The sequence below is a fragment of the Rutidosis leptorrhynchoides genome, chromosome 1 (assembly GCF_046630445.1).
Source record: "Rutidosis leptorrhynchoides isolate AG116_Rl617_1_P2 chromosome 1, CSIRO_AGI_Rlap_v1, whole genome shotgun sequence".
NCBI lineage: Eukaryota > Viridiplantae > Streptophyta > Magnoliopsida > Asterales > Asteraceae > Rutidosis > Rutidosis leptorrhynchoides.
The window spans coordinates 74,346,837-74,360,638 of NC_092333.1; the positions used below are offsets into that span (position 1 = coordinate 74,346,837).

Genomic DNA, 13,802 nt, shown 5'->3' on the forward strand with positions numbered 1-13,802 from the left:
AATACGCTATATACTTTAACTTTTGTTCCAATGTAGGCTATATACCCAATAAAATACCAGTGTAGGCTATATACTTTAAAAAAGTGTGCTAATATGAACGTACTGAACTTATTAACCGGATAAAAGAAAAATGAGTGTGGCATCGTTGTGGAGAATGTAGTTACTAATACATTGGAACAAATCATTTTTGTATATATCCTACATCGGAACACAAATGAAAGTATATAACCTATTTGTAGTCGTATATAAGTAAAAAAATGCTAAAAATTGATTTTACCGGTTCATCAAGTAACCGATTACCAATAGAACACAATTTGAAAGTATGTGACCTACAAAGTATGTGACCTACACTTGTATTTTATTGGGTTTTTATTGGGTATATAGCCTACATTGGAACAAAAGTGAAAGTATATAGCGTATTTATAGCTTTAACCCTTTTAATGATACAGTGATTTTTGGATTATTATATGTTGATTGTGGTTGGTGATTCTGATAACTACAACATGAAATTGGTGGAACAAGAATTATGGCAGAGGGAAGAGAAAGGTATGATTGGCATTTTGCCAGTTCGAGATGCTGCAGAGACGATATCAGTAGTTTCCATGTTAAAACAAGGTTACTGAGCTTACGATATATTGTTTACTTATGGTCGACATGGTCGATTATGTAGTGACCCGAACTTTTCCATGTTTATATATATATTAAATGAAATTGTTATTTACATGATTAAGTGTTTCCAACATGTTAAGCAATCAAACTTGTTAAGACTTGATTAATTGAAATAGGTTTCATATAGACAATTGACCACCCAAGTTGACCGGCGATTCACGAACGTTAAAACTTGTAAAAACTATATGATGACATATATATGGATATATATATATATATATATATATATATATATATATATATATATATATATATATATATATATATATATATATATATATATATATATATATATATATATATATATATATATATATAGATATAGATATATATAGTTAACATGATATTATGATAAGTAAACATATCATTAAGTATATTAACAATGAACTACATATGTAAAAGCAAGACTACTAACTTAATGATTTTGAAACGAGACATATATGTAACGATTATCGTTGTAACGACATTTAATGTATATATATCATATTAAGATATATTAATACATCATGATATCATTATAATGTAATAATTTAACATCTCATTTGATTTAATAAACAATGGGTTAACAACATTTAACAAGATCGTTAACCTAAAGGTTTCAAAACAACACTTACATGTAACGACTAACGATGACTTAACGACTAAGTTAAAATGTATATACATGTAGTGTTTTAATATGTATTCATACACTTTTTAAAGACTTCAAGACACTTATCAATATACTTCTACTTAACAAAAATGTTACAATTACATCCTCGTTCAGTTTCATCAACAATTCTACTCGTATGCACCCGTATTCGTACTCGTACAATACACAGCTTTTAGATGTATGTAATATTGGTATATACACTCCAATGATCAGCTTTTAGCAGCCCATGTGAGTCACCTAACACATGTGGGAACTATCATTTGGCAACTAGCATGAAATATCTCATAAAATTACAAAAATATGAGTAATCATTCATGACTTATTTACATGAAAACAAAATTACATATCCTTTATATCTAATCCATACACCAACGACCAAAAACACCTACAAACACTTTCATTCTTCAATTTTCTTCATCTAATTGATCTCTCTCAAGTTCTATCTTCAAGTTCTAAGTGTTCTTCATAAATTCTACAAGTTCTAGTTTCATAAAATCAAGAATACTTCCAAGTTTGCTAGCTTACTTCCAATCTTGTAGAGTGATCATCCAACCTCAAGAAATATTTTTTATTTAAAGTAAGATATCTTTCTAATACAAGGTAATATTCATATTCAAACTTTGATTCAATTTCTATAACTATAACAATCTTATTTCGAGTGGAAATCTTACTTGAACTTGTTTTCGTGTCATGATTCTACTTCAAGAACTTTCAAGCCATCCAAGGATCCTTTGAAGCTAGATCCATTTTTCTCATTTCCAGTAGCTTTATCTAGAAAACTTGAGGTAGTAATGATGTTCATAACATCATTCGATTCATACATATAAAGCTATCTTATTCGAAGGTTTAAACTTGTAATCACTAGAACATAGTTTAGTTAATTCTAAACTTGTTCGCAAACAAAAGTTAATCCTTCTAACTTGAATTTTAAAATAAACTAAACACATGTTCTATATCTATATGATATGATAACTTAATGATTTAAAACCTGGAAACACGAAGAACACTGCAAAACCGGACATACGCCGTCGTAGTAACACCGCGGGCTATTTTGGGTTAGTTAATTAAAAACTATGATAAACTTTGATTAAAAAGTTGTTCTTCTAAGAAAATGATTTTTCTTATGAACATGAAACTATATCCAAAAATCATGATTAAACTCAAAGTGGAAGTATGTTTTCTAAAATGGTCATCTAGACGTCGTTCTTTCGACTGAAATAACTACCTTTACAAAAATGACTTGTAACTTATATTTCCGACTATAAACCTATACTTTTTCTATTTAGATTCATAAAATAGAGTTCAATATGAAACCATAGCAATTTGATTCACTCAAAACGGATTTAAAATGAAGAAGTTATGGGTAAAACAAGATTGGATAATTTTTCTTGTTGTAGCAACGTAAAAATTGGTAACAAATCTATATTAATCATATCCTAGCTAATTTATATTGTATTATACATGTATTCTAATATATTATGTAATCTTGGGATACCATAGACATGTATGCAAATGTTTTGACATATCATATCGACCCATGTGTATATATTATTTGGAACAACCATAGACACTCTATATGCAGTAATGTGGGAGTTAGCTATACAGGATTGAGGTTGATTCCAAAAATATATATACTTTGAGTTGTGATCTAGCCTGAGACGTGTATACACTGGGTCATGGATTGATTCAAGATAATATATATCAATTTTTTTCTGTACATCTAACATTGGACAACTAGTTGTAGGTTACTAACGAGGACAGCTGACTTAATAAACTTAAAACATCAAAATGTATTAAAAGTGTTGTAAATATATTTTGAACATACTTTGATATATATGTACATATTTGTTATAGGTTCATGAATCGACCAGTGGCCAAGTCTTACTTCCCGACGAAGTAAAAATCTGTGAAAGTGAGTTATAGTCCCACTTTTAAAATCTAATATTTTTGGGATGAGAATACATGCAGGTTTTATAAATGATTTACAAAATAGACACAAGTACGTGAAACTACATTCTATGGTTGAATTATCGAAATCGAATATGCCCCTTTTTATTAAGTCTGGTAATCTAAGAATTAGGGAACAGACACCCTAATTGACGCGAATCCTAAAGATAGATCTATTGGGCCTAACAAACCCCATCCAAAGTACCGGATGTTTTAGTACTTCGAAATTTGTATCATATCCGAAGGGTGTCCCGGAATGATGGGGATATTCTTATATATGCATCTTGTTAATATCGGTTACCAGGTGTTCACCATATGAATGATTTTTATCTCTATGTATGGGATGTATATTGAAATATGAAATCTTGTGGTCTATTGTTACGATTTCATATATATAGGTTAAACCTATAACTCACCAACATTTTTTTGTTGACGTTTTAAGCATGTTTATTCTTAGATGATTATTAAGAGCTTCCGCTGTCGCATACTTAAATAAGGACAAGATTTGGAGTCCATGCTTGTATGATATTGTGTAAAAACTGCATTCAAGAAACTTATTTCGTTGTAACATATTTGTATTGTAAACCATTATGTATTAGTCGTGTGTAAACAGGATATTTTAGATTATCAATATTTGATAATCTACGTAAAGCTTTTTTTAACCTTTATTGATGAAATAAAGGTTATGGTTTGTTTTAAAATGAATGCAGTCTTTGAAAAACGTCCCATATAGAGGTCAAAACCTCGCAACGAAATCAATTAATATGGAACGTTTTTAATCAATAAGAACGGGGCATTTTAGTTGGTATAAGAGCCTTGGTCTTAGAGAACCAGAATTTTGCATTAGTGTGTCTTATCGAGTTTGTTAGGATGCATTAGTGAGTCTGGGCTTCGACCGTGTTTACTTGAAAAATGATTGCTTAACAAATTTTGTTGGAAATTATATATTTTTAATATGTGAATATTATGTGATATATCAATCTCTTAACGCGTTTGATATTATGTGATAGATGTCTACCTCTAGAACAAGTCCCATTGACTCACCTAATAATAATGAAGAGTCAAATGTAAATTGGAATGATTCGTGGACTGATTCACAAGTTCCCGAAGAGGAACCGGAAGAAGAGTCGGAACCGGAAGAAGAATCGGAACCGGAAGAAGAAATAGAACCAGTGGGGGAAATAATAAAACGGTTAAGTAGAAGAAAATCCTCAACCAACCGACCAAAGTTAATTATGGTCAATGGTGTTTCTGCCAAGGAAGCAAAGTATTGAGAGGATTACCAATTCTCCGATGAATCGGATCCCGACAAGGATTCCGATGATGTTATAGAAATTACCCTAACACAATTTAATAAGGCAAAAGAGAACAATAAGGGAAAGGGCATAAAAATAGAGAAATTTGATTCCAAACCCGATGAACCTTATATGTATCGTCAACACCCATATTTCTTAAGTTGTGACAATAACCCGGGAACCTCTAAACCACCAGGTTTTTCTAAACCAATGTGGAAAACGACGGCTCGTATTAGGGGAACATCATATATCCCTAGAAACTTGGCAAAACGAACCAAAACCGAAGAAGAAGAAACGAACGAGTCGGAATAAGATAGTTGTATTCGTGTGGTGTAATATATGTAATATAGTGTGCTTATGCTTTATAATATATGTAAAAATTGCTTGTATTAATAAGTATTTTTTTTATGAATCTAACTCTTGTCTATTTTACAGTATAAAAACACAAAATGGATAGACAACCCAATATTTTAAGAGACCTACCCGGAGACATGATTGATGAAATCTTGTCTAGAGTCGGTCAGAATTCCTCGGCACAACTATTTAAGGCGAGATCAGTTTGTAAGACATTCGAAGAATGTTCCAAGAATGCCTTGATTTATAAAAGGCTTTCGTTCGAAAGATGGGGGATATCACATTGGGAAATCCATAAGTTACGATGTGTTTACTTTGACGCATATATTGCGGGGAACCCAAATGCTATTTTACGCAACGGGTTAAGAAATTATTTTGACTCGATATATCCGAATATAGGACTTCGTGATTTAGAAAAAGCGGCTAACATGCAACATAAAGAAGCATGTTATGCTTATGGGTTAGTAATGTTCGCTTCTCACCAAAGTGAGAACAAGAACATCGGGCTACAACTATTAAACAAAACGTTCCCACAAGTGACGGAGTCGGTAATTGGGGAAAGAAATGAGGTTTTTAGATTGTTACAGGACTGTTGGACATTACGTAACCCTCGTCCCTTTGAGGACGTTACAACACGCTATCTTATCAACGGCCATAACGGTTATGTTCCACAAGACCAAGGATGGGAAGTAGTCCTAGTAAAACCAGAATGCATGACTTGTTTCTGGACGTATGAATTACGTGTCTTTATTGCCTTTGCTGAACGACTTGTGTACTAGCTAGAATTATCTTCGCAACTACTTTGTATCAAAGTTTTATGTGCTATATTTCATGCTATATGTAAAAAAAAAAGCGGTATTATAAGTTTGCAAGTTATTGTATAAAGGTTTGAATATGATATTTTTTTTTTGTTTTGTGATTAGTTTTTCATATAGAATTGTAGTACTTGAAATAGTATGTTAGCTACTAAGTATGAACTTAACGGGTAGGTACTACCCGAATTAAAGAGTATAAAACGCTAATATGAAGAAAGAGCTTTTATAAATAAGTTCATATTACGCTACGAAATACTATTGACTACTCTTGATATTCTATATGATTAACTCGTTTCATTTGACTATTTTGAAGGAAATGGCACCGACTACTCGACACACCTTGAATATGAGCGAAGAGGAATTTCGTGCCTTTCTTGCTTCAAACATAGCCGCAGTACAGGTTGCGCTACATACCAACAATAACCTTGGATCTAGCAGTACAGGAAATCGTGTAGGATGCACCTACAAAGAATTCACTGCCTGCAAACCTTTGGAATTTGATGGAACCGAAGGACCGATCGGATTGAAACGGTGGACCGAGAAGGTCGAATCGGTGTTTGCCATAATTAAGTGTACTGAAGAGGACAAAGTGAAGTACGCTACGCATACCTTCACAGGTTCTGCGTTAACATGGTGGAATACCTATCTAGAGCAAGTGGGACAAGATGATGCTTATGCACTACCGTGGTCAGCATTCAAGCACTTGATGAACGAGAAGTATCGTCCCAGAACCGAGGTCAATAAGCTCAAGACAGAACTTAGAGGGTTACGAACCCAAGGATTTGATATTACCACGTACGAAAGACGATTCACAGAATTATGCCTATTGTGTCCGGGAGCGTTCGAAGATGAGGAAGAGAAGATCAACGCGTTTGTGAAAGGATTACCGGAAAGAATCCAAGAAGATATAAGTTCACACGAGCCCGCCTCCATACAACAGGCATGTAGAATGGCTCACAAACTAGTGAACCAGATTGAAGAAAGAATTAAAGAACATACTGCTGAAGAGGCCAATGTGAAGCAAGTCAAAAGAAAGTGGAAGGAAAACGGTGATAAGAATCACCAATACAACAACAACAGCAATTACAACAATAATTGCAACAACTATCCCAACAATCGCAACATCAATCGCAACTACAACAAACGGCCCAACAACAACAACAACAACAACAACAACAACAACAACTACAGGAATCATCCCAACAACAATAATAACCGCAACAACAACAACAATCAGAAGCAGCTATGCCAAAGGTGTGAAAAGTATCACTCGGGGTTCTGCACCAAATTTTGCAACAAGTGTAAAAGAAATGGTCATAGCGCGGCGAAGTGTGAGGTCTATGGACCAGGGGTTAACAGAACGAAAGGAACAAATGGTGTCGGAACGATCAATGGCGGAGCAAGTAGTGTCGGAGCAAGTTATGCCAATGTAGTTTGTTATAAATGTGGAAAACCGGGCCACATTATTAGAAATTGCCCGAACCAGGAGAACACGAATGGACAAGGCCGCGGAAGAGTTTTCAATATTAATGCGGCAGAGGCACAGGAAGACCCGGAGCTTGTTACGAGTACGTTTCTTATTGACAATAAATCTGCTTACGTTTTATTTGATTCGGGTGCGGATAGAAGCTATATGAGTAGAGATTTTTGTGCTAAATTAAGTTGTCCATTGACGCCTTTGGATAGTAAGCTTTTACTCAAATTAGCAAATGGTAAATTAATTTCAGTAGATAATATATGTCAGAATCGAGAAATTAAACTGGTTAGCGAAACATTTAAGATTGACTTGATACAAGTAGAGTTAGGGAGTTTTGATGTGATAATCGGTATGGACTGGTTGAAAGAAGTGAAAGCAGAGATCGTTTGTTACAAAAATGCAATTCGCATTATACGAGAAAAAGGAAAACCCTTAATGGTGTACAGAGAAAAGGGCAACACGAAGCTACATCTTATTAGTAATTTGAAGGCACAAAAACTAATAAGAAAAGGTTGCTATGCTGTTCTAGCACACGTCGAGAAAGTACAAACTGAAGAAAAGAGCATCAATGATGTTCCCGTCGCAAAAGAATTTCCCGATGTATTTCCGAAAGAATTACCGGGATTACCCCCACATCGATCCATTGAATTTCAAATAGATCTTGTACCAGGAGCTGCACCAATAGCTCGAGCTCCTTACAGACTCGCACCCAGCGAGATGAAAGAACTGCAAAGCCAATTACAAGAACTTTTAGAGCGTGGTTTCATTCGACCAAGCACATCATCGTGGGGAGCTCCTGTTTTGTTTGTCAAGAAGAAAGATGGTACATTCAGGTTGTGTATCGACTACTGAGAGTTGAACAAACTTACCATCAAGAACCGCTACCCACTACTGAGAATCGACGACTTATTTGATCAACTACAAGGCTCGTCTTTTTATTCAAATATTGACTTACGTTCCGGGTATCATCAAATGCAGGTAAAAGAAGATGGTATTCCAAAGACTGCTTTCAGAACACGTTACAGTCATTACGAGTTTATGGTCATGTCGTTTGGTTTAACTAATGCACCAGCTGTGTTCATGGACCTTATGAACCGAGTGTGTGGACCATACCTTGACAAGTTTGTCATTGTTTTCATTGATGACATACTTATTTACTCAAAGAATGACCAAGAACACGGTGAACATTTGAGAAAGGTGTTAGAAGTATTGAGGAAGGAAGAATTGTACGCTAAGTTTTCAAAGTGTGCATTTTGGTTGGAAGAAGTTCAATTCCTCGGTCACATAGTGAACAAAGAAGGTATTAAGGTGGATCCGGCAAAGATAGAAACTGTTGAAAAGTGGGAAACCCCGAAAACTCTGAAACACATACGCCAGTTTTTAGGACTAGCTGGTTACTACAGAAGGTTCATCCAAGACTTTTCCAGAATAGCAAAACCCTTGACTGCATTAACGCATAAAGGGAAGAAATTTGAATGGAAGGATGAACAAGAGAAAGCGTTTCAGTTATTGAAGAAAAAGCTAACTACGGCACCTATATTGTCATTGCCTGAAGGGAATGATGATTTTGTGATTTATTGTGACGCATCAAAGCAAGGTCTCGGTTGTGTATTAATGCAACGAACGAAGGTGATTGCTTATGCGTCTAGACAATTGAAGATTCACGAACAAAATTATACGACGCATGATTTGGAATTAGGCGCGGTTGTTTTTGCATTAAAGACTTGGAGGCACTACTTATATGGGGTCAAAAGTATTATATATACCGACCACAAAAGTCTTCAACACATATTTAATCAGAAACAACTGAATATGAGACAGCGTAGGTGGATTGAATTGTTGAATGATTACGACTTTGAGATTCGTTACCACTCGAGGAAGGCAAATGTGGTAGCCGAAGCCTTGAGCAGGAAGGACAGAGAACTCATTCGAGTAAAATCTATGAATATAATTATTCACAATAACCTTACTACTCAAATAAAGGAGGCGCAACAAGGAGTTTTAAAAGAGAGAAATTTAAAGGATGAAATACCCAAAGGATCGGAGAAGCATCTTAATATTCGGAAAGACGGAACCCGGTATAGGGCTGAAAGGATGTGGGTACCAAAATTTGGAGATATAAGAGAAATGGTACTTAGAGAAGCTCATAAAACCAGATACTCAATACATCCTGGAACGGGGAAGATGTACAAGGATCTCAAGAAACATTTTTGGTGGCTGGGTATGAAAGCCGATGTTGCTAAATACTTAGGAGAATGTTTGACGTGTTCTAAGGTCAAAGCTGAGCATCAGAAACCATCAGGTCTACTTCAACAACCCGAAATCCCGGAATGGAAATGGGAAAACATTACCATGGATTTCATCACTAAATTGCCAAGGACTGCAAGTGGTTTTGATACTATTTGGGTAATAGTTGATCGTCTCACCAAATCAGCACACTTCCTGCCAATAAGAGAAGATGACAAGATGAAGAAGTTAGCACGACTGTATTTGAAGGAAGTCGTCTCCAGACATGGAATACCAATCTCTATTATCTCTGATAGGGATGGCAGATTTATTTCAAGATTCTGGCAGACATTACAGCAAGCATTAGGAACTCGTCTAGACATGAGTACTGCCTATCATCCACAAACTGATGGGCAGAGCGAAAGGACGATACAAACGCTTGAATACATGCTACGAGCATGTGTTATTGATTTCGGAAACAGTTGGGATCGACATCTACCGTTAGCAGAATTTTCCTACAACAACAGCTACCATTCAAACATTGAGATGGCGCCGTTTGAAGCACTTTATGGTAGAAAGTGCAGGTCTCCGATTTGTTGGAGTGAAGTGGGGGATAGACAAATTACGGGTCCGGAGATAATACAAGAAACTACCGAGAAGATCATCCAAATTCAACAACGGTTGAAAACCGCCCAAAGTCGACAAAAGAGCTACGCTGACATTAAAAGAAAAGATATAGAATTTGAAATTGGAGAGATGGTCATGCTTAAAGTTGCACCTTGGAAAGGCGTTGTTCGATTTGGTAAACGAGGGAAATTAAATCCAAGGTATATTGGACCATTCAAGATTATTGATCGTGTCGGACCAGTAGCTTACCGACTTGAGTTACCTCAACAACTCTTGGCTGTACATAACACTTTCCACGTCTCAAATTTGAAGAAATGTTTTGCTAAAGAAGATCTTACTATTCCGTTAGATGAAATCCAAATCAACGAAAAACTTCAATTCATCGAAGAACCCGTCGAAATAATGGATCGTGAGGTTAAAAGACTTAAGCAAAATAAGATACCAATTGTTAAGGTTTGATGGAATGCTCGTAGAGGACCCGAGTTCACCTGGGAACGAGAAGATCAGATGAAGAAGAAATACCCGCATTTATTTCCAGAAGATACGTCAACACCTTCAACAGGTTAAAATTTCGGGACGAAATTTAATTAACGGGTAGGTACTGTAGTGACCCGAACTTTTCCATGTTTATATATATATTAAATGAAATTTTTATTTACATGATTAAGTGTTTCTAAAATGTTAAGCAATCAAACTTGTTAAGACTTGATTAATTTAAATAGGTTTCATATAGACAATTGACCACCCAAGTTGATCGGCGATTCACGAACGTTAAAACTTGTAAAAACTATATGATGACATATATATGGATATATATATATAGTTAACATGATATTATGATAAGTAAACATATCATTAAGTATATTAACAATGAACTACATATGTAAAAACAAGACTACTAACTTAATGATTTTGAAACGAGACATATATGTAACGATTATCGTTGTAACGACATTTAATGTATATATATCATATTAAGATATATTAATACATCATGATATCATGATAATGTAATAATTTAACATCTCATTTGATTTAATAAACAATGGGTTAACAACATTTAACAAGATCGTTAACCTAAAGGTTTCAAAACAACACTTACATGTAACGACTAACGATGACTTAACGACTCAGTTAAAATGTATATACATGTAGTGTTTTAATATGTATTCATACACTTTTTAAAGACTTCAAGACACTTATCAAAATACTTCTACTTAACAAAAATGCTTACAATTACATCCTCGTTCAGTTTCATCAACAATTCTACTCGTATGCACCCGTATTCGTACTCGTACAATACACAGCTTTTAGATGTATGTACTATTGGTATATACACTCCAATGATCAGCTCTTAGCAGCCCATGTGAGTCACCTAATGCATGTGGGAACCATCATTTGGCAACTAGCATGAAATATCTCATAAAATTACAAAAATATGAGTAATCATTCATGACTTATTTACATGAAAATAAAATTACATATCCTTTATATCTAATCCATACAACAACGACCAAAAACACCTACAAACACTTTCATTCTTCAATTTTATTCATCTAATTGATCTCTCTCAAGTTCTATCTTCAAGTTCTAAGTGTTCTTCATAAATTCTACAAGTTCTAGTTTCATAAAATCAAGAATACTTCCAAGTTTTCTAGCTTACTTCCAATCTTGTAGAGTGATCATCCAACCTCAAGAAATATTTCTTATTTATAGTAAGATATCTTTCTAATATAAGGTAATACTCATATTCAAACTTTGATTCAATTTCTATAACTATAACAATCTTATTTCGAGTGGAAATCTTACTTGAACTTGTTTTCGTGTCATGATTCTACTTCAAGAACTTTCAAGCCATCCAAGGATCCTTTGAAGCTAGATCCATTTTTCTCATTTCCAGTAGCTTTATCCAGAAAACTTGAGGTAGTAATGATGTTCATAACATCATTCGATTCATACATATAAAGCTATCTTATTCGAAGGTTTAAACTTGTAATCACTAGAACATAGTTTAGTTAATTCTAAACTTGTTCGCAAACAAAAGTTAATCCTTCTAACTTGACTTTTAAAATCAACTAAACACATGTTCTATATCTATATGATATGCTAACTTAATGATTTAAAACCTGCAAACACGAAGAACACTGTAAAACCGGACATACGCCGTCGTAGTAACACCGCAGGCTGTTTTGGGTTAGTTAATTAAAAACTATGATAAACTTTGATTAAAAAGTTGTTCTTCTGGAAAAATGATTTTTCTTATGAACATGAAACTATATCCAAAAATCATGATTAAACTCAAAGTGGAAGTATGTTTTCTAAAATGGTCATCTAGACGTCGTTCTTTCGACTGAAATGACTACCTTTACAAAAACGACTTGTAAATTATATTTCCGACTATAAACCTATACTTTTTTTGTTTAGATTTATAAAATAGAGTTCAATATGAAACCATAGGAATTTGATTCACTCAAAACGAATTTAAAATGAAGAAGTTATGGGTAAAACAAGATTGGATAATTTTTCTTGTTGTAGCAACGTGAAAATTGGTAACAAATCTATATTAATCATATCCTAGCTAACTTATATTGTATTATACATGTATTCTAATATATTATGTAATCTTGGGATACCTTAGACACGTATGCAAATGTTTTGACATATCATATCGACCCATGTGTATATATTATTTGAAACAACCATAGACACTCTATATGCAGTAATGTGGGAGTTAGCTATACAGGGTTGAGGTTGATTCCAAAAATATATATACTTTGAGTTGTGATCTAGCCTGAGACGTGTATACACTGGGTCGTGGAGTGATTCAAGATAATATATATCAATTTTTTTCTGTACATCTAACATTGGACAACTAGTTGTAGGTTACTAACGAGGACAGCTGACTTAATAAACTTAAAACATCAAAATGTATTAAAAGTTTTGTAAATATATTTTGAACATACTTTGATATATATGTACATATTTGTTTTAGGTTCGTGAATCGACCAGTGGCCAAGTCTTACTTCCCGACGAAGTAAAAACTGTGAAAGTGAGTTATAGTCCCACTTTTAAAATCTAATATTTTTGGGATGAGAATACATGCAGGTTTTATAAATGATTTACAAAATAGACACAAGTACGTGGAACTACATTCTATGGTTGAATTATCGAAATCCAATATGCCCCTTTTTATTAAGTCTGATAATCTAAGAATTAGGGAACATACACCCTAATTGACGCGAATCCTAAAGATAGATCTATTGGGCCTAACAAACCCCATCCAAAGTACCGGATGCTTTAGTACTTCGAAATTTATATCATATCCGAAGGGTGTCCCGGAATGATGGGGATATTCTTATATATACATCTTGTTAATGTCGGTTACCAGGTGTTCACCATATGAATGATTTTTATCTCTATGTATGGGATGTATATTGAAATATGAAATCTTGTGGTCTATTGTTACGATTTGATATATATAGGTTAAACCTATAACTCACCAATATTTTTTTGTTGACGTTTTAAGCATGTTTATTCTCAGGTGATTATTAAGAGCTTCCACTGTCGCATACTTAAATAAGAACAAGATTTGGAGTCCATGCTTGTATGATATTGTGTAAAAACTGCATTCAAGAAACTTATTTCGTTGTAACATATTTGTATTGTAAACCATTATGTATTAGTCGTGTGTAAACAGGATATTTTAGATTATCATTATTTGATAATCTACGTAAAGCTTTTTA

At 34.1% G+C, this 13,802-nt stretch overlaps 1 protein-coding gene across 1 annotated transcript in view; it reads left to right on the forward strand.

Annotated features, from left to right (window-relative positions):
* Positions 1-467: 467 nt before the first annotated feature.
* LOC139885555 (lon protease homolog 2, peroxisomal-like) overlaps positions 468-13,802 on the forward strand; it is a 33,782-nt gene continuing 20,447 nt past the window's right edge. Inside the window, exon 1 of the mRNA XM_071869313.1 lies at positions 468-615. Coding sequence (XP_071725414.1) covers positions 468-615 — 148 coding nt within the window. The remainder of the gene's footprint in view (positions 616-13,802) is intronic.